Genomic DNA, 21,514 nt, shown 5'->3' on the forward strand with positions numbered 1-21,514 from the left:
GTCTTAAATGTTGAAGGTTATGGTTACACAATTCACTAAACCTACTCTGTGCCAGGCGCTGTGTTGGGCTGTAAGATAACAAAATGCATAAAATGCAGTGGTGTCCTCAGGGCCTAGAGAAAGACAGGAGCAAAGCTCGTGATTGCCACGAGCTGTGGAGAGGGCCCACCCGGGTGGGGGGCCACCACCCACGAGGCACCTACAACGGTGCCGGGCAGGAGCGTTGATCAGACACGCACGCAGACCAGGGAGCTTGCATGTGATCCTGAAGTCAGTGAGGAATCTTGCGGAAGGGGTTTCAGCAGGAGAGTGACAAAGTCAAACTTATTTTCTATTGTGCCAACTTTGGCCGCATGGGTGATGGAAGGGATGAGAGTGCGGAGGCAGGGGACCCCTCGGAAGCAGCTGCAGTAGTCCAAGCATAGGCTCATGTGGGACTACGTTAGTCTCTGAGAGGAGATGCTCCTAAGAAAGAACTGAGAGAAGCAAGTGGCTTCTGGATGTGAAGGGGTATGAAGAGCGGGAGCGCCCAGCTCGGCCCCTGACAGAGCCAACTGCATGATTTGCAGAACCCAGCGCAACCTGGAAATGTGGGACTCTGCCTGGGGTGGAGGTAGTTAGTCTCCCCTTCCCGCAGGCCCACCACCCCAACTCATGGTGAGGGGCATCCCCCAAGGATTGCAACCTCCACACCAAGACATGCTTGGTACCCGGATTGGGGGTGCGCAAGGGGCCTCTGCTGAGTCACCTACTGAATGCTGCCTGCTGGGGACAGGGGTGGCCACTGTTTGTCCCACCCCAAGACACTGTGGGGTGAGTCCCCGACCCCATCTCTGCACCTGCACCTAGGCTCCTTCTGAGAGGAGAGGGTGGCAGCAGTCACAGAGTGGGTAAGGAGGTGGCAGGAAGTGGAACCACACATCAGCTGAGGCCCCAGATCCCCAGCACATGCTCCACTGTCCCATCAGACTTCACTTACAAAATACAAATTGAAAGATTAAGTTGCTAGAAATTTGAGAACAACGACTGCAGGGCGTTAAATCCCAAACGCGGGCCACTTCAGAACACAAGGCCCTGTGCACTGCACTGGTCACACACCCATGAAGCCAGCCCTGGTCCCTGGACACCCTGGGTAGACAGTGGGGCTGTCAATTAACAGCACATTCTGGAAGATTCTGGAGGACCCTAGCATAGCAAGTAATCCATCTGTAGGAAATAAGCTGGGCTCAAGGAGAGAGCAGAAGGTGGGAGTCAGCACCGGAGCAGCAGGCATGTCCGGGGGAGTGGACAGGTACAGAGGCAGCCTTCTCAACTTACCCAGGGTGCAGGCGCTGCGGGTATGCAGTGGGATGGGGGTAGGGGGGTTTGCGCACACACACAGATGCACGTGCGTGCACACACACGTTAGATTTGGGAGCTTTAATAAAAAGCATTGCTGGTACCCCTCCACCCAATGGAATCCCAATCTCAAGTGACCGGCACTATGAGGTGTATTTGGGTCATAGGCACAAGGCACACTCTGGACTGGAGTTCAGATGTACTGCCGTTTTTTCTTCTTCACCAGTACATTTCTCCGAGTGATTTCACATAAGAAAAATGGACCAGAAAAAGTTAAGGGAGGAACACACATAAGAAGCTGCTGAGCATTTCCCCTGCGGAGGAGCAGCTCTGAGGACAAAGTGCTAGTTCCTCTGGGACGTAAACTCCGTGAGACTGGGCCCCGCCTACTGCCTCCACAGGAGGAATTCTCCCTCTCCGGAGCAGGTCATCTTCACGCCTCTCTCCACTCCTGGCACTACACACCTGGCACGCAGGGTCCCCTAGTGAAAGCCGAGCAATGAATGAGGGCGATAACTGGAAGCAGTCACGTGGGAGAAAATCAGTGTCCTTTCGTGGGGCGCAGGTGGAACTGCGACCATGGCAGGGACTCTCTGGAGGCAAATGGACTGCCTCACACTAATAACAGCCAGCCTGAGATAGCTTAGTCAGCTGGGCACTGCTTGACCAAGCCCTGAAGGCAGGCACCCGTATTATTCCCATTTTACAGATGAGGAGGAAACAGAAGCTAAAGAAATGCTAAATCACTCATCCAAGGTCCCAGAGCTGGGAGGTGGCAGTGCAGGATTTGAACCAGGCACCCCAGCTCCCATGTGCATTGCTCTCAAACTCCTACTTGTAACCATGAGAGCTGCACAATGACCATCCGACTGCTATGGGAGGGGGTCCCCAACCCACCCATCCCTGGAGGAGCCAGAGCCAAGAATGCGCAGTGCCAAGGTTGGGGGCCCTGGGAAGGAGATTCAAGCAGCAGCCAGAGGGGTGGGCCAGATGCCTTTCCAGACTCCTTCCAGCTCTCAGGGAGGATAACGCTGTGTCTCTGTCTGGTCCTGCTGCTACAACTGCCACAGACTGAGTGCTTAAAAAACAAACATTGACTTCTCAGAGTTCTGGAAGCTGGGAAGTCCCAGATTGAGGCGCCAGCAGACCTAGTGTCTGCTAAGAGCTGCCTTCTCCCTGTGTCCTCACGTGGCCGGCCAAGAGAGCAGAGGGAGGAAGCAACCTCTCTCCTGCCGCTTCTTGTAAGGGCACCAATCCCATCACGAGGGCTCCACCCTCATCACCTAATCACCTCCCAAAGGCCCCTCCTCCTTACACCGTCATACTGGCGTTAGGCTTTCAACATTTGAATTTGGGGGACGCCAGCATGCAGACTCTGTCATCTTCTTCCTCTGCCCTGATCATTCTTGGGAGGGAAGAGTCACCTGGAGTTACTCTGGTCGAAGTAGAAAGATTGCTGGCCTGGGAGTCAGGACCCCGGACTCCAGCCATACCTGCAGGCAGCTCTGTGACAGTAGGTGAATTCCAAAGCCCCTCTTGCTAGAGGTTCCTCAGCAAATCTCTAATCCCTTCAACTCCAAGATCCCACAGTTCTTTGGTTGGCGTGGGGAAGGCAGAGGAAGACCACAGCAGGGAGGCGAGGCCCCGCCTACTTCCTACACAGGAGGAATTCTCCCTCTCCCGGCCCTGCAGTCTCTCCCATCTTTAGAGCCATGGTAATCGGAGGCCTGACCAAGAAGAAACCTGTTGGGTCAATATCAGGCCATCCATCCCCATGGAAATTGGCCTTTTCCTCTCTCCGGGACTGAGAATACGAGAATCTAGGGCATCTCGAAATTGATCTTGCTCCATCTCAGCCATGGGCAAGGGCTACTGTCAGAAACACCAAGAAAAACTGATGGAGTGGAATTCTGGCTACATCTGTAGACAGGCATTTTGAAGGGCCACCCTGCATTTTTGCTGGAATGCTCCCTGCCACATGGTTTTCCACCCTCTGTGGCTTTTATAGATGTATATTTATATACATATAAATCTCTCTTTCCCTGAGGGACAGTGAAGCTCAGCCAAGTGGGAATTCAGTGGGATCCAGAAGACTTTGTCACGAAGCAGCTGCACCGAGGTGGGAGCAGGGACTGTGTATTCAGGACATCACCTGGTTAATAAAAAATTGCACAGGCCCCAGGAATACGTGAGATTTCTTTTTCTTTTTTTCTTTCCTTTAAATTAATGAAGGGTGTGTCGTTTGCCCCATTTTTGCCGATTTAAATTGCGAATTTTTTTGAGACAATGAGCAAACTAACAGCAGGGGTTAATAATTTGTTAAAGGGTGGGGGTAGAGAGGCCTCGGGGTTGGGAAAGGGGGTTGGAGGGACTGGAATCTGCCAGGAGCAGCAATGAATGCAGAGTTATGCCTCAGGCATAATATATCAAAGAAAATATAATGCATCCAGCTTAAAACTAATGATTGCCATATAATTAGATGAGAAGCATTGTGCTATAAATGTGTATTCTTTAGCGTGCTGTGATTTTACTGTAAAAAAAAGAGAGAGAGAGGGAGAGAGAGAAGGAGACAGAAAAACACAGAGCCCAGCAACATACTATAAAAAGAACCTTCTGTTGACTTCTCTGCTGTTTAGTATTCCTTGGCTGTTCTCCCCTGGGAGTGTGTAATTAGTGCTTTATGAAGAGTACATTTAAAGCAGCTTAATATTCACCTCATTCAATCTGAAACAATGTGATCCATGCTTAGACAAATCAGTGCTCCTTGCTGACATAATCTGTCAGAACATTACCTCTGAAAAGACCTTTCAAGAGGTTTGGATGTTAATTAGTTGTCTATCATGTATAAACAGAGCCGTGAGCAGAAGGGGCTCCAACGGGCCAGAGGGATACGTTGGGAAATGCATTCTGTATGAACGCCGCCTGCAGGGGGGTCTTCTCGCTCTCCCCGCCTCCCCCTACACCCCGCCTCCCACGTGTCAGCAGCCACACGGGCTTTGGACCTCTTCCAGGCAAGAAGAGAGCCTTCCAGTTGGCTTTAAGGGGCACCGCCAGCCCCCAGAGGGGACTGTGAAGGCTGAAGGGGTTCCCCCACACACTACCCTGCCACACCTGCCCCCGAGGCCCAGAGCCTCCCCAGGACAGGGCCACCTGTGAGGTGTGGTAGGAAGCATGACCTCATAGGCCCACCTGGGCTTGCTGGGAGGCTCCGGGCTTTGGTGCCTGGCTGGGTCCCGCCTCCCGTGGGTGGAGAGGGCCATGAGGAGACGGAGAAGCCAGAGTTCTCATGCACATCTCCCGACTCCCCCGAGACCTCTCCTGCTCTGAGAAGTCAGTCTGCTGTAAACTGAGTGCATGGTGCAAGAGAGGACCCATCCACGGCGGAATTCACGCACTCACAACTTCTTTAACACCCCAGACTCACAGAGGGTCAGACAGGTTCAGAACCTGCAGGGCACGTGGTCCAGGCCCTGCCTCCAGGGTGAACCTTTGTCAAAGAGCATCCTGCAAGGACCGGGGTCAAGGCTCTGCCTACATAAGCCATCTAGGGATTCGAACTAGCTGTCCTTTATTCTGGACTTAGAACGTCCGCATGTGAAGCACTTCCTAGCATACTGAAGACGCTTACTAAGGAGTAGGTCAGGACAGCTTTCTGTTGTTCTCGCCAGGCCAGGGAGCCAGGACGGTGTGGCAGCCGGCAGCAGGAGCCCCCTTCCCCCACAAGGGTCAAGTGCCCCCCACCCACTCAGCTGTCTCCCCTGCTGGTCTTCCTTTCCCCCTCCCAGGCACCCCACCTTCCTTCAGTGGCTTCGGCCCCCACAGCCTCCTTATTCAACATTCCCTCCATAAGCATCCACTAAGCACCTACTGTGTGCACTGCAGTGTGCTCCATTCTAGGGCAACGAACATGAGTGAGGCACAGGCTCTGCTCATGAGGCATTTACAGACCTATAAACGTATCCTCACGGTTTGGGGTAATCACAAGTAAGGTAAGGGAGGCAACATAAGTCAGTGGGTAAAGGGAGGGCACTGGAGTCAAACTGCCCAGATTCAGATCCCAGCCTTACCACTTGACAGCTGCGTGAACTTGGGCAGCTTATTGAGCTGCTCTGAGCTTCAGTTTCCTTATCTGCAAAGTGGGGCTAAGACTATCCGCCTTGTCAGTCTGTGAATGTTAAATACAAGCTGCAGTGAAGCACCTCACACAAGGCTTAGGGCATAAGGAGTGCTGACCTCAGGTGTGCCCTTTAAAATAGCGCAACAGGAGAAGCCCAATCAAATGCCAGAAGGTAGAAGAGGGAGGGACTAACTGCGCCTGGGTAGTCTTGGTAGGCTTCCTAGAGGAGGTGACACTTGAGCTGTGTTTTAAAGGACTAAGAAGTTTACCAGGTAAAGAAGCAATGGAAGGGCTTTTTCTAGATAGAGGAACAGTGCGTTACAGGTGGGAGGGGACACAAAAATGAGCAGGATGTGTGGGATATGACCACATGGCCCTTGCGCTCCATGTCACAGTGCTGAGTTACAGCCTGGGAGGCCGGTCCTAGGTGATGCCCTCAGAACCAGCCAGGGGCGGCACAGGTACACCACAGGCCATGCTCCCAGTTCCACAGCTGGGTGATGATGGAGTTCTGACAGCTGAGGAGCTGGTCACTTCCCCCTACACTACTCAAAAGGAAGAGTCATGCTCTCAAACGCCCCTGGCCCGGTGTCCACTCAAACCTGAGCCCACAGGCAGAGCTAGGGTCACATGAGGGAGTGGGACATCAGAGAAAGCAGGATCGCACAGGCTCCGGGCAGGTCTCACCTGCTCCAGCCCCTGCGGCCGTGAGCCGCAAGCCCTTTGCAGGGCCTGGGCTTGCCAGGAAGCGGGTGTGCACCTCCAGCAGGGCGCCCAGGATGCAGAAGGCGCTCAGTACACGGTCGCTGTGACTGCTGATGAAAAGAGCTTGCTCTGCTCCTCGCTTTCTTCAGAACTGCTGTCCTCCTCTAGCCTTTCCATTGACAAGAAGCCAAGACTCAAGGGGACCAGGTAGGCCCCTGTGTTCCCTGGGCAAAGCCCTGGGCCTCCCTGGCCCCTGGTCTATGTGGGGTCTCTTCTAGCCCTGCAGACTCCCAGACCCCACTCCCGCCCAAGACAAAGCCGAGGTCTCCAACCCCCACAACAGCCCCTCAACGTAACCCCAGGTCTTCCTTTCCTCATGAAACTCCAGCCCTCTCCCCTGAGGCAAGGCCGCAGTCACCGTATAAAATATCCCAGACACTAGGAGAGGGCTGCCCTACAACACCAAGGATAGGGTGGGCCAGCCTCTCATGCAACAGTCATAATGGTGGCAGCCCCTGCCGCTCGGGCGCCTGCTACAGGGCAGCACTCCATGCGCAGGGCTGACACAGCCCCGTGAAGGAGGCACTGCTACAGCCACAAGGCCAATGAGTGAACTAGTCTGAGAGAGGACGAACGAGGGGACCAAAGGCAGACAGCTACCCTGGGGTTCTAGGCCTTTTCTGTCTACTTCCAAACTCCCCTCCACCCACCTTTACCCTGGACCAGGGGCAGCAAACTGCAGCCCGTAGGCCAGATCAGCCCATTTTTGTAGGGCCTATGAGCTAAGAATGGTCTCACGTTTTTAAAGAGCTGTAAGAGAAGAAACAAAGAACATGCGCCCACAATCGTATGTGGCCACCAAGCCTCAAACATCTACCCTGTGGGCCTTTGCAGAAAGTGAGCAGCCCCACTAGGGCCCATGGGGCCGCATAGGGAACACCCGATTCAGTACCAGACATTGGCACTGAGTGAAGAAGACACAGGAGGGAGGATAGACATTTGACCAGGACAGTCCTGCTCTGGGACCCAGAGCTCAAAACCACTTTTAAAAAGGTCTTTACTAGCTAGAGGGGCCGGCCCGGTGGTGCAGCAGTTAAGTTCCCACGTTCCACCTCGGCAGCCCGAGGTTCACCAGTTGGGATCCCCGGAGTGGACCTATGCACCGCTTGTTAAGCCATGCTGTGGCAGGCATCCCATGTATAAAATAGAGGAAGATGGGTACAGATGTTAGCTCAAGGCCAGTCTTCCTCAGCAAAAAGAGGACGATGGGCAGTGGATGTTAGCTCAGGGCTGATCTTCCTCAAGAAAAAAAAGGTCTTTTTAGATTTAGATTTTAGATTTTTAGATCTAGAGATGAAATCAGGCTAACGGGAACACCAGTAGTTTCTCTGTGTGCAGGCTTTATAGTTTATGATGAAATATTTCACACGCAACGTCTATTTCATATAGTTAGTATCCCCATTTTCTGAGTGAAAAATGGAAAAGCTGAGAGGTGAAATGATTCCTTTAGGGGCCCCTGGTGAATATACTCCCCAGGTCCCACGATCTCAAGGCCAATGTTCTTTCCATCACACCACAGCTGCCTCTGAGCCCCAGGGCATCCGGGAAGGGAAGCTGGGGAGCGTGAGCTGATGAGGGGCTGCAGCCGACAAGCCAGGAGGGTGGTGACCGTTAGTCCCAGCCGCCTCCCTCTTTTCATACAGATTGAATATATATACATCTCTGATTTCCTTTTTCAATACAAGCCCAACTATCTTGGAGCTGTTTCAGCCCTAAATCACCCCTCAGGAAGAGCACCCCAATTTGCTATCTCTCAGCTGTGATTCTAGCCCACATTCATCAAGCTAAACAACTGCCCTCAAGGGCAGGGGTGTCTGATTTCCAGTCCCGGCTCTCCCACCAGCTGGCTGTGTGACCTAGGGCAGCCCACTGTCCCTCTGTGCCTCCCCTTCCTCCCTGGGAAATGGAAGCGAGGATCACTCGCCACCCTCCTCAGCCCGCAGGGAGTCCGTGAGAGTGAGCAGATCGTGTCTGTGTGCTGCTGGGCGGGAGGAGGCAGCAGGAGGAGCACAAGGTGGTCTCACTTCCCGGTCTAGTTGGGCAGTTGCCTTGAAGTTGTCAAGATGTATAAGCATTTTAAAGGCCTCGGGGACCGGTCCCAGGAAGGCCCTGGGAAAACAGTGTGGCAGAACCAGCTTGGGCTTCCGAATCACAGAGGTGTGAGTTCAAGGCCCAGCTCAGCCACTTACCAGGTCTGGCAAACCACCCGATCACTTTCAGCCTCAGTTTCCTCACCTGTGAAATGGAAGTAATTCCAACCATGGAGGGTTGTTTGGTTACAGATTAAATAAAACAATCCCTGGATCTCACGATTATGAACGCCATGGGTCTTGCCAGGGCGCCCTTTGTGCTTCTCCACAAACTGTCATCACATCACTGAGAAGGCTGTGCCCGTCTCCCGGAAGCCTGGGACGGGCTGAGCCCCCCCCCCAGCACCTCCTTCTGCAAAGGAAAGTGAGAGCTGAGGCGGTGAGCACAGGCCCTCGCCGGCCTCCCCCAGGCAGCCCTCAGCCTGCAGGGCCCACGTCCGGGGCGGCGGGGGGGGGGGGGGGCGGCGCTGGGTGAGGCCTCGTGCTCACTCGGGAAGCAGAGGCGAGAGGCCCCTGAGTTGTGAACCCAGCAGTCCCAACCTTGGCAAGCCAGAAGTCCAGACAGGCCGGCTGTCGGGGCAGCAGCCCACAGCCCCCTTCTCCCCCAGTGGGTGCAAAATGAAGAGGGCAGGCGAACGGCTCTTGGGGACAGACAGAAATGGGCTCTCTCCCTGGCCTCTTTTTGTAAGGCGGGAAGGGACATCAAGGTGTGGGACTGGACGCACGTGGAAAAGATCTAAGGGAGGAGTGGTGACGGGGCAGTGGCTGAGGTCAGCCAGCGCGGAAGCTGACAGATCCATCCAGCAGAGGGTGTGAGAGCCAGTCACAAAAGGGCCGAGGCCTCGTGCAGCCAACAGCAAAGCTGCCGAGCCAATCTGGCGAGAAGAGCGGGCTGAATCAGTCACCAGTTTTGACTTTTGACAAGGAGTTAAAGCAGTTACCTAGCAGCTTCCCGCGCTCTCCACTCGCTCTCCTGAGCTGGGCTGTCTCAGGCGAAGGGTCTGGGGCAGGAGGGTCGCGTTCTGGAGCCAAGGGGCTGAGGTTCCGCACAAACCCTCCCTGGGCCTGCTTCAGCCCTGCAGGGCCAGAAGGAGGCGCCAGCTGTTCACCTCCTGTCTGAGTCTGTGCCGCCTGCCTCAACAGTCCCACACCAGCCTTGCAGCCCGAGGACTTGTGAGTGAGTAGGGAAAACACCCCAGACAAGGAGTTCATACGTTTCTCAGCTCATGGCAGCTCAGGGGTGCTCTGAGCACGCCTAGGCACACTTGCCCTGCCGGATGTATTGTAAGACATCGCTATAATAATTCTTAACAACGAGCACTTAGTGAGCACCTTTTGTTGTGGTCCTGTTCAAGGCACTGTTGGGGCTACAAAGATAAACGAGACACAGATGGACAGCAGCAGAAATAGCTTGGAATTACAGTGTCTTTTCTCCAGAGAAGAGAGCACTTTCACGTAGAGGCACTCTGGGTAACTGGCCCCATTTCCTGCCGAGGGTCTGACTGAATTCCCGTGTAAGGACCAGAGAAACCAGCCATGCCCTGAGACATGCCCAGGACAGGGCAGGCTTCTTGTGGCCAGACCTTCTGGTGCTTTCTCTTCCATTGCACATTGCTGAATGAAGAACAAGAAATGTTTAACAATATTAATAATGGGTGACAGTGATGATGATAATGATGATGACAATGATGGAAACAATGTTAGAGAAGAGTGGACGTGTCCCGTTTGGGCCCCGAGCCCCTGGGACTTCAATCCTCCCTTCCTCCCTATTGGCCCTTCTGTTACCCTCACTAGAGCTAGAAAACAGGAGTAAAAGCTTGAGAAACATTTAAAAATCGTTCACATAGAACTTCTGACTCCAAGCAGGATCCGACTAACTCATCCCGGAAGAGCCACGGCAGCGGCAGGAGGCAAACACGGGGGTCAGTGAGTGGGGCAGGGGCTTCTTGGGCCCTCCCCCCTTCCCCAAGCCTAAGGGAAGGGAAATGCCCGGCCCAGGCTCTCAGGGGACAGTGTAAAACATCAAGGCCATTTCTCTACTCATTATCCTACCAGATTTGTGACAATTAAGAACTGGAAGAGATCTCAGAGTTCATCTGGTCCAGCCTTCCCATTGTAGAGATGAAAATACTGAGGCCCAGAGAGGAGAAATGACTCACCCATGGCCGCACAGCAGAGCTAGAATTCAAACTCCCATCTCCTTTCATTTCACTGTGAAAACCAGACAGAGAGAGGAGATGGCGGGGTTGACGTCGGGAAACCCTCAGCCTTCCCTACTTGCAGAAGTCCACGTGACCCATAATTCCTGCTGCTTTGGCTCGATACCAGGCAGCTCACAGCTCTGCACAGAGGGAGGAGCAACTGCCCGAGGAGGACATGGAAATGGCCATGGGGCCAAATCAGTGTGTACATTTTCTAGAACAATGAGCCTTCCCTCTCTGCTCAGCTCCCTAGAAAGGATAAAATGGTGAGCCAACCTCAGGCCCGCAGGCAAACTCCCGATGAGCAGTCTGATCTGACTTCTATCGCCCAAAGATCTCTCCTGTTGCCTGCTTGGGATCAGCTTTCCCAGCAATATTTCCCAGCAATATTTAAAGTCAGTTAGAGAAAATCGAGGGATTGAATAGGAAACATTGTGTTGGTTTAGACCACAAAACCATTTACTCAACAAACTTCTAGAGTGTCTGCTGTGTGAGGATTCAGTGATGAAGGAGATAGGGTCTCTGATCTTAGGACACCTGCAGTCTAGTAGGTAAGACAGAAAAGGAGCAGTTACCTCAGGGCCTTTAACCCTACAATGGAAGACATTCGAGGAGCGCCAGGAGAGGAGGCCATCTGGAGAGGGGAGGCCAGCGGTCAGGCAGCCCCACAGAGGAGGAGACACCAGACCCTGGGCACTCAGGAGCCACCGCAAGGCCCAGAGCCCATCCTGAGCAGACGCAGTTTGATCCATTTGCTTTCATTTTTCGCTTTTCCCTTTGTCCCTCCGCTCCCCCAGAGCACAGAGACATCCTTTTCTTCATAGGTACCCTCCCAGCAACTCCTAGCTCCAGCCTCTGTCTTCAGACTTTCCTTTCCCATCGTTTTCCCTGTTTGGAACCCAACCCCAGCCTACACCCTGTTGAATGGGAAAACTCAGCACAGAAGTTGTGGGGAGGGGCCCCAGCAGACTCGCCCTGACAGATGTGCTGTTCCCCGCACAGCTGTCCGAGCAGCCCATCTGCACTCACTTCCTGCCTCCGGCTCCAGCCCTCACACCTCCCACGGCGCGAGGAAGTCTGGTCCAAAAGCCAATGCTGAGGCTCCCCACCAGCACAGCAAAGCCCAGAGCCCAGGACCCTGGCTGCAGCCCTCTGCCCTCCTCCACAAGGAATGGTGCCCTGGGAAGGGCTTCAGCAAGGTAGCTACTCTGGAGGGCTCCGCCCTGGAGTTCAACCTCAATCTCTTGGCAGCTGCAAATGCTGCCTAGCTCTCAAGCGCTTAAGCACTGTGCGTCCACACGAAACACACGAACAGTATTGCCGCTCTGATTTCTTTGTCAAGACTAAGAAGTCTGCTTCGCTCTGGCTAGGTGTCTCCAAGGGAGGAAAAATTATTTTCAAAAAGAGTTTGACACGAAAAGATATCCCAGCTAGAAGTCCATCCCGATGCACTTGAATCATTGACTCCTCGTCAAAGTTTACGTAGCACCCCCAGTTTCGATGCTGGGAGGTAGGAGGAAATGGGAAATCACCCAAGGAAGTGACTTCTCTGGAAACCTGCATGTTTCTGGGATGTTCACAGCTCCCTCCTAGCTCCTGAGCAGGCCATGCCCAACCTCTGGGACTAAAGGGATGGTATGGGCAGCGCTGGGGCTCCTATGGGCGGAACACTTCTTCAGAGCAGGAACTGTGGTCCTGTAGCTCCCGGCCCTGGCTCTGTACATAGTAGGCACTCAACAAGAGTATGCTGAACTAGGCTGCCAGGCTACTCCCTGGCCACACGCCTGTGTCAAACAGGCGAGTGGGGAATCCGATTAGCCCTCTCAGTTTGCTCTTAGAAAATTCAAACTGGACAATCAGAAAAGAGAGAGACATAGCAGCCATCTGTCTCCGTGATGGAGAAGGAGGACCGAGAGTATTGGAGGAATGGGAAATTGATTGTAAAATTATCAGGTATCCCTACTCAACCAAAGCCTTTTCTCTAATGCTACATCCTCAGGCATCGGGAGGTAGGCAGAAAGATGAGAAATTGTTCTCTTTTCCCAGAAACAGAAATGTCTTAGGAGTATGTACAAACCCCAGAATCCTACATCTCCTGAACAGTGGGACTGCCTGGGTGGGAACTGGCTTCTCCAGGCGGAAAAGAGCCCCCAGAACAAGGGCCGGTACGAAGGACAGAGCCAAGAGCTAACCCAGGCTTTCCAGCTGCACTGGGGGATTGCCTTCCTTGACTGCTGTTTTTCAATGAGGGGAAATTCCAATTCACCCCGCTCTTCCTACCACATGCATAGACACACACCGCCTTTACGTATGACTTCAGGTGAGGGGCAGCGCCGGTCTTTCCACCAGGCTGGAAACCCATTAACCATGGGTGTTGATTCAGGTTTTTTAAATTGTCCCCTTAAGATGAGCTAGCTGCCTCAGGGTCACCAGACAACCGTTGACTTAGGTTACTTTATTGTCAAAGAGTTTTGCTAAGTATCTAAGAAAGAAAATTTCTTCCACAAAGACAGTCACGTCACCATTTTTCCACTTTACAAATCTGGCCACCATAACTGTGACAGAGTCCTGGAGATTCAGGTCCCAGCCTGAAAACTCTGATCACCTGATAAGTCTGAGCCTAAGGTAACAGAAAGAGAAGATGGATGAGTAGATGACTGATGATGAGAGGAATGGATGACAGCCAGGCAGGAAGGCAGGCTGATAAGCCAGCAGCAGGCAAAGAGGCAAAGAGCCCATCCTTATTCAGGGCCTTTGAGCCAGGCTGATGGAAAAGGGGGCTCCCCTTTGTTTTAAGAGTGGTAATTTATGTTCCTGTGGTTTCAGACAAGAGCAACACAAAGTTTTCTTTAAATACAAACATATAGACACACACTCCCCTCCTCCTCCTCCAAGGCAAGGCTCCTTTCCACCAGCCCACCAATGATTCGGGACCTCTCTCCCTACTACAGATTTAAGAGAAAGGGAAAGTCCGTATTCACATAGTCCCCTGTGTTATTCCACCAGTTCATCATGAGAGGGAAACCCTAGGATCACACAGATGTTCCTGGGTATCAGACTCAAGTTCTCCAAGGCAGTGGGGGCTTGGAGGGAAGGGACAGAGCTTCATTCTGAGCACCCCAAAAGAGCTGCAAATTGTCTTGTGGGCCCTCAGAGACCCCCAGGTCTCACACAGACATAACAGCATCTCTAGGTTTATGAGTCGAAGACCCAGCCTTTGCTCTTCTAATTTGGGAACTGAGTTCAGGGTGGCCGCCCTCGCCCACTTCAAATCTATCCAGAAGCAGGAGGCTTGACCTTGGAGCCTTTGCAGCCCGGATTCCCTGCGACAGATTTCACAACCCAGTGCGGAGTTTTACTACAAGTTTCAGACAAAGAAGGTATGTCAGAACCGAGAGCATGCTTCTGCCCGCTGCGTGGGCGTCAAGTTCAATACCTTCTTGTCAACACTTGAATGTGTTGAACATCACTCACAAGGGCATTCTTTAAGAAACCTATTAGCTTAATTACCCAGGCAATATTTTTTTCTCTCTCCCCCATCCATGCATCTCACATAAAAATTTGGCTTTCTTCCTTTCTGAGATACTTTTGATGTAACTCTTCTCCCCTCGGCACAATACCATCTTGTTTATTTCTCTAACAGTTAGTCAAGGTGGCTGCGTTGCATAGACTGACACCTTTGCTCAGGTCTTAGCACTGAGGGAAGCCAAGAGAGCGCACAGTGTGACCCTAGGGATGGGGGAGTGGGTTGTCTGGCATCATCCTTTCTACCTGCTCAGCAGGAGTGGAAATCTAGAGGATGAGAGCAGTGAAGGGATAAACCAAGCCCCTGCAGGGTCTGCCCCTCCTTCCTACAAAAGGTGAGAGAGGAGTCACCCAGAGATGCAGGTCAATCCACAGGCATTTATTAAACACCAGCCATTTGCCCAGAACCATCCACCTGGATTTTGGAAAAAGAGAAAATTCTGCCCAAATTTTTCCAAATTTCAGCCCCATGCCCATCCAAGCCCCTGGGAAAATTAAAAGGTAATTTCTTATAAATTATCTCACACTGGGAATCAGGAGAAATGAGGTCTAGACTCACGTGGGCTGTAAGTGGTCCCACGGATGCTGCGGACCTGAATTAGTTCCTCAGTAAAATGCAGAGGGTGGACCCCACTAAAGGATTTCCAAACTCCCTTTCAGATCTCATCATCCATGGCTCATATGTGCTTCCACAACTGTCTGCAGCCACCCACCTATGTGGGGAATCTGCTCAAAGGAAGGGAAGGGGTGGCAATGTTCGAACAAAGAGGCAAACAGGGACCATCTCAGAGAGTTGATCCATCTGCTGTGTTTGGTCGCTGTGCCCTGGGTGGTGATGGCCCTGTCTAGGGAAGGAGGAGATGGGTAGAGGCAGGGGCTGGGGCAGGCGTGGCTTTGAGCTCTAGCAAGCTAGAGGGAGGTCCTGAGCCTGGGAAGGCAGCTGTGCTCCTAGGGCTGACATTACACAGAGGGGACCTCTTGCCCACAGATCTAAAGCAGGAAGAACTACACAGAGGCCCACAGAGACGTGTGGGGAAGCTGCCAACCAGCCAGACCTCAGGCTCCCATTCATTGTATTGTGGGAAATCCGGGCTGCCAGCTATGATAAAGGAGGAACACACCCCATGACTTTCTTACCAAGACCACGCATAAGCAAAAAGCAATCTTCAGACCTTACCAACTGTTGCCACTCTCTCTCCTATTTCTAGGGAAGCAAAAACACTGGAGCAAATTCACAAACTCTAAAAGAGCTCTGTGGGATACCCCTTTCTGTCCCCACACCCTTCTCCATCCCCTGACCCCAGAATGTCGTCTCCCCAGGCCCAAGAGTGGGATCCCGCAAACTCTCAGTAGGTCCTTGGAGCCAAGAGGCATTGATGTGGTGAGTCCTCTGTGTGCAATGACAAGAGTCAGAAGGGACCCAACAAGTCCTCTGGTCAAACTCCCTGCCTCCAGGCAGGTCTGCTTCTCAATCGTTCAAGACTTGAGTGGCCTCTCTGTTCTCCTGGGGTGTATAGTGTCAGCAGAGAAAGGCCTCGTCTGTTCCCAGTCAGGGAGGGCTGTCTTTTCCCAGGAAGCCCGTGCTTGTGGGGGATCCCCAAGACCACCTGAAGGTGTTCCCACCCACCTCTCTGACTCAGGGCTGATTAAAGCCTGGTGACCGCTGGTTCACACCTTGCATTCTGCGCTCGCCCCCAGCAACCACCTCCATCTGGGTGCAGACTAGCGCAGAAGAGTGTTGGAGATGGTGAGCAGAGCCAGTGGAGGCCAAGGATTCAACCCTAAGCACCTGAAGGTTGGAAAATTAGGATCACAAGCCCTCAGTGCCCTCTCCCCCAAGGCATCTACCGTGCAGTTCTGCTCTGATGCAACACCCCACCAGGTGGGTTCTGTGACCCAGGACCCCCGTGGCTTGGGCACCTTCTGGAGCAGAAGAGAAGGCATTGTCTTCTCTCCGCACTGAGGCTGTGTCCCGTCACATCCTGGTTGGTGGGCTTCTCTCCCCTGTCCCCAGAGGGCTCCTCTCAATGGTCCCTTCCGCCTCAGCCATAGGCTTGGAGCCTCCATCACACCCGTGAGCCTAAGAACAGCCTTTCTCCAAGGATCTCCCTCTTCCCTCCAGATGTGGGGGATCTGCTGCAACTGAGGCTTGGAGGGAGAGCAAAGCAGCAAAGGCTAATTCTTCTTCCTTCCACACACCTCCCCATGCAGTGTGTGTGCACGGGTGTGTGTGCACACATGTGTCCCAGTTGTTCAAGCTGATTAAAGTCTAAGCATCGCAGGAGCCAGGGCTCAGTCTAGGCCAAGGCCCACCTCCTCCCTCCCCCTGGAGCTGGGACAGACATCCCCTTCAGCACCAGGGCCTGCGGCTCTGTGGGAGAGCGTGCACACGGCCCGGGGCTCCTGCTCTACAGTGCCTGTGCTCACACACACTCACACATTCCCTGAGAAAGCCCCGGGGCCTCTGTGGGAAGGCTTTCCGGGAGACTTTTATGGCAAAAGAGGAAGTCTGGGGCAGTGTTGGAATAGCCGAGGAGTTGCCAGTAGTTGGAATTGCCAGGGAGCGGGCAAACGCCTGCCGGGAGTGGAGTCCGGCTGCAACCTCCCCTAACGAGGGAGCCTTTAACCCTTTTCCCGGTCTCAGGCTGTCAGGCAGGCAGGGTCAGACTGATAAGCAGGAGCCTCTAGGGTCTCACTGCTGCCCTTCATAGCACCCGCCCCCCCCAGCATGTGCACACACATGCATGCACACACACACAGACTGACCGCCCTGCTGCTCGCACTGACTCACCCAGATCTGGTCACAGCAGGCTCCCGCCCAAAGACACACAGAACTTAGAGCTGAAAGGAATCCTTAAAGCTTGGGCACCTTCCTTAAGAAATTACCCTCATTATCTCACAGAAGAGGCCACTGAGGCTCACAGATCCAGTGCCCGAGGTCACCCAGCTCCAAGCCCCGAACCCAGGCTTCCGTGGCTTCTCACAGGGTGCAGAATAGGAAGCTGAGCATGGGAGAGCACTTGAGGGAGGGCAGGGCCCGGACAAGGATGGGGGACAGCTGCAGGGACCCCCTGGGAGTCCAGCACTTGGTATCATTTACAGCTCTGATGTCCAAGTCAGTAGCCACTAGCCATATGTGCCTATTTTAATTAATTAATTAATTAAAATCTAATAAAATACGTAAAAATTCAGTTCCTCAGCAGCACAAGCTACGATCGCAGTGTTCAGTAGCCACATATGACTGGCAGCTACTATACAGGACAGCGCAGATCCAGAACATTCCCATCATCACAGAGTGTTGTATGGGATGGACAGCGCCAATCCAGAGGAGGCAGACTCGGGGATCGGAGGGTCTGAAGAAACCTGTTTCCTGATAGGGGGCTAAGGTTCCCCGTGAAGGAAGGAGAACAGAAGGGAAAGGAGGGGAGAGGGAAAAAGAGGGTAGAAGGGAGGGCTGAGGAAGACGAGACTAGAGAGAGGAGAGACAGCAGAGGAGGAAGACGCTGGGATAGAGAGAAGGGGAAGGATGGGAAGAGGAATCCTCTGGCTTTCCCCACAGTGGAGATGTGACCACCTCCTGCAGTCCATGGGACTGACACTACTCCAGAAGGGTCCGAGGACAGAAGCACAGATCCCACAGCCAGGGGCCACAGATGGGGCAACTGGTGCTTTTCCAGACTGAAAAAAGAGCTCATCCTGTCCCCAAATTGATCAGCCCTTGTGCCCAGGGCACTCTCCAGCCCCCAGGGTGGCTCCAGCCCTGAGCACCTGGATTCACTGGAAGGGCACATGGCACGGGGACAGCCATGAGGCTCTTTCACAGTTCACCATGGCAAGGATGTTTCTTGAAAAGAAGGAAGGAAGCTGGATCCAATGAAATAAAAATGCTTCTCCTGCCACAAGTTGGGTGCATTTTTCAAGCCAGGGACAACACCTTGATTCAACTCCATAGACACATAATCCATTTTGTCACTCTCCCACATTCTTCTAAGTGAACATTTGAGAGACAGTATTGAGTTGGGCAAAGAGCATCATGTCTGAAATCAGCAATAGCTGGGTTTAATTCCAGTTGTGCTACCTAATGATGTGGCCGAGTCACCGCCCTCCCCGCAGCCTCGGTCCCTTGCCTTGCGGGCTTTGAGGTGATCAAGTGCACCGATGAACAGGGAAGGCGTGGACAAGGCAGGCGCTCGGCGTGCTCAGTCCCTCCCCTTCTGCCTCAGACATTTACCACGTCTCCCCCTGCCACAACGCCGAAGACAGAGACGTAGGGGGACGAGATCCTCTGGAGGAGCCGGCGGTCCGAGGAGAGGCAGAAGAGCAAGCAGCTGCAGTTCTAGGCTGAGTGGGGTCAGTGCCACGATGGAGCCCAGCGCAGAGGGTGAGGGGGAGCCCTGGAAGGCGATCGAGGAGGCTTCACAGCGGAAGAGAAGTGTCAGTGGACTAGAAAGATAGAGACTCTGAGGAGGCATCTGAAACTGAGAAAAGACAGGAGCCAAGCTCATAAGAACCTCAACTCTTATTGGTCAAGCAGATGAGGGCTTCGAGGAAAGCTCTCGGCCTCCATGGGTAAAACCTCTAGCCACAGGGCCCTGGGCCCTCCCCCAGTCACCTGGCCACCCCCTGGCCCTCCAGTCTCACTTCCCCATAAGGTTGCTGATGTCTCTGCAGGACCCAAGACTTGTAAAGTGTTGACTCGTCTCAGCCCATACCCCTCTCAGCCCCACACGGTGGCACTCAGGGTCCCCTAAGTCAGGAAGGCCCTGGAGAAAGTGGCTGTCCCAGTCCAGGCCTGGGCATGATCCAGGAGAGGTTTAGGAAGACCCAGACTGGTCTGTCAGCCCGATTGGAGCACATCCAGGGTCACCCAAGAAATCCCAGCACAGGGAAGAGGAATCATGTCTTCTCTTCAGACCTGACTTCCTCCACACAGCCCGCTTTGTTGTGAAGTGTAGGCACAGCAGCAGCGGACTCTGAGTCAGAGGCCTAGATTCCACCCCAGGCCCAGGCCACCTGAGACTCTAACCTCGGGCAGTCGTTTAACCTCTCAAGGGCTTGTGTTCCCCACCTGTGAGTTGGGGGTGGTAATCTCCGCCCTTTCTGCCTCCTTGCGAAGGAGGATTAAATGACACCGCAACACAAAAGTGCCTGAAACACCGCAAGAGTGGAAAGCGCCCGACACGCGCCAGGACGGTGGCTGTTACTCTCTAATAACCACGACACCACCTCCTTCCGAGTGACTCACCTTTCCTGCCTGCTCCCCACTCTCCTGAACCCAGAACTGAAGACCTGCACCTCCCTGAAGGTTCCTTTCCTCCTGAGGTGTCCCCTGAGAGGTTCTGTGTGACCCGAGAGCTGTGCTTTCTTCTGCCCCACATTGTAAGAGGGCACTTGTCTCCAAGGGGAAAGGATAAGAACCCAGGAGGACAGTTAAAGGCACGGGAACTTGCATTCGTGGGATCCTCTGCCCTCCATTGACCCCAATTATCTGCAGGTGGCCTGGAGGCAGGGCTGGACCAGTGCCTGGATGGGAACACTGAGGCTGACTCATTAACGAGTTTCTTGCCACTGGCAGACCCTGTCATGGTGACTTGTGGCTCCTGTCCAGGATCTACCCAGAAGGCCACAGTCAGGAGTTCTAGAAGTCTGAGGAAAACAAATCAGACTGTCCTTCCATCCTTCGGGGCCTGGGGCCTCTGATTCTGCCCATCCCCCTCCCTCAGATGCTACCAGTCACCGGGACCCCTGGCCACCCCCAGGGCTGGTCCATGACAAGTGGATTGGATTGTTTATTTCCACTACACATTTTATCCCAAATGACTTCACACTCCCCTGACCAATTTCTGTAATCAAATTGCAGGGGGCAGGACTCAAAGAACAACTTGAATCTCTCATTGAGCTAATCCTGGGAACACAGGGGCAAGTATCTCTTTAAAAATACTCCCTGCATAGCAGGTCACACTGGCCTGCAGCCACAACACCCCGGGCTGTGATCTCACCAAGCTCCAGGAAGCCAAACAGGGTCAGGCTTGGCTAGTCCCTGAGCGGGAGACAGCCCAAGCAAAACACAGGTGCTAGTGATTCAGCAGGCCCAGCGCCTCCCTCCTCTGGTCTGGCTCTCCTCAGGTGTTGGAGTTGACGCTGGGATGATCTGCGAGCTCCTATCCGTACCTGGGCAGAGGAAAGGGGCGTGGTGCAGCCAGCGGGGGCTAAATGCTCTTTCTCTGCCGCCATGTGTTATAAGTGTCGACACTGTTCTTAAGAAGCAGGGTGTATATGCTTCCTCCCTCCCTATCCCCTGCCTACTTCCTAAGGCTGGTCACCAGAGTCAGCCGACCTAAATTCCTCAGGGCTGTTTCAACTAGATAAGGAATGGAGGAGGAAAAGGCAGTCTCCCTCCAGAGGGGCCTCAGGCTCAGGAACGAATTGACCCCCACCACAAAGAGCTGGTCTGTGGCTGCTACCAGGCTCCAGGGCCCAGCCCCGGGATGGTCCCTTCTGGTTTGGGAATGGGTGAGGATGAAAGGGGTCCATTAAATGAGGGCAGTCATTAGCCTGTTTTATGAGCACACAGATATTCATTACACCCCAACCCTGTCATTAGAGGCTGCGGTGGCAAGAGCGAGCTGAGCTCGGGGCCCCTTCTTTATTGCTGTGGAATCTGAGGGGGCTTCTACCCCAAAGGGACCTCTGCTTCTGCTTCCCGGTGGGGGTCCTGCCCAGGAGGAGGTCAGCAGCCTCCACTCCAGGCCTGATTCTCACTCCCTCCACGCTCCTCCTCACCAATCCTCCCTCCCCCAGCAGCCAGGCAGCCCAAAGGGAGGGGCAAGCAGCTCCAGGAGGAGGTGCTAAGGGCCTGGGGCTTCTTGGGGATGAGGACGTCCTGAAGGAACTCAGGTCTGGCAGCTGGAGTCTGGAATAGGGGCCTCCCCTCCCTCTGGCAAGCACCACTCTCGGGTGGAGAGCCCACTCTGTGTCCTCCAGGAAGGCCTCCCTGCCCAGAACGAGGCCCCTGTGTCCTCCTCTTGGACCTCCTCACATCTGTAGTTGCCTCTTTACTCTCGTGTCCCCACCAGACTGTAAGCCACCCCGACAGCGGCACAGCGCTCGGCACCTATGAAGCCCCACAGCTGTGGCCTTCCCGGGAGCCTGGGCAGCAGAGCCGGGAGAGAAAGAGGGCCTCTCCCCTGGCCCCAGCACCTCTCTCTGGGCCTTTCCCCAGAGTGGGAAGGATCTGATGGCCTGGCTGCTCTCTCAAGTCCACGGTCAGCAAGTAACTGAAAAACCAACCATCTGCCATTGTCTAGACAGTGCCCCTAAATTTAATCCCTTCACACGAATCCCACTGAGCAGCTGGTTGGGTCTCTCCATGCAATCGGCCCCCTTCCTGTAGGGAAATGCCCAGTGACAGAGTCCAGCAGGGGCAAGCCTACTCCTCCAGGCCAGCCCCTCGTGTGTGACAAGACTGCAGGCTCAGG

At 53.9% G+C, this 21,514-nt stretch overlaps 2 protein-coding genes across 7 annotated transcripts in view; one reads left to right on the forward strand and one right to left on the reverse strand.

The window, feature by feature from the left end:
• Positions 1–21,514, forward strand: part of PEBP4 (phosphatidylethanolamine binding protein 4) — a 184,978-nt gene that overhangs the window by 137,378 nt on the left and 26,086 nt on the right. The gene's annotated exons all lie outside the window — the stretch shown is intronic.
• LOC124237673 (uncharacterized) overlaps positions 1–21,514 on the reverse strand; it is a 41,774-nt gene that overhangs the window by 2,327 nt on the left and 17,933 nt on the right. For 2 of the 5 annotated variants that reach the window (XM_046657626.1, XM_046657625.1), the window contains exons 5-6: positions 10,470–10,521; positions 9,549–9,924 (exon numbers count right to left, since the gene is read on the reverse strand). In XM_046657626.1, the coding sequence (XP_046513582.1) occupies positions 9,661–9,924; positions 10,470–10,521 (316 nt within the window). In that variant the 3' untranslated portion in view covers positions 9,549–9,660. Of the gene's footprint in view, positions 1–9,548; positions 9,925–10,469; positions 10,522–17,544; positions 18,515–19,281; positions 19,396–21,514 lie in introns of those variants that run through there. The other 3 variants (XR_006888064.1, XM_046657627.1, XR_006888063.1) reach the window with 3 other exon arrangements.

This window comes from Equus quagga, chromosome 3 (genome assembly GCF_021613505.1).
Source record: "Equus quagga isolate Etosha38 chromosome 3, UCLA_HA_Equagga_1.0, whole genome shotgun sequence".
Classification (NCBI taxonomy): domain Eukaryota; kingdom Metazoa; phylum Chordata; class Mammalia; order Perissodactyla; family Equidae; genus Equus; species Equus quagga.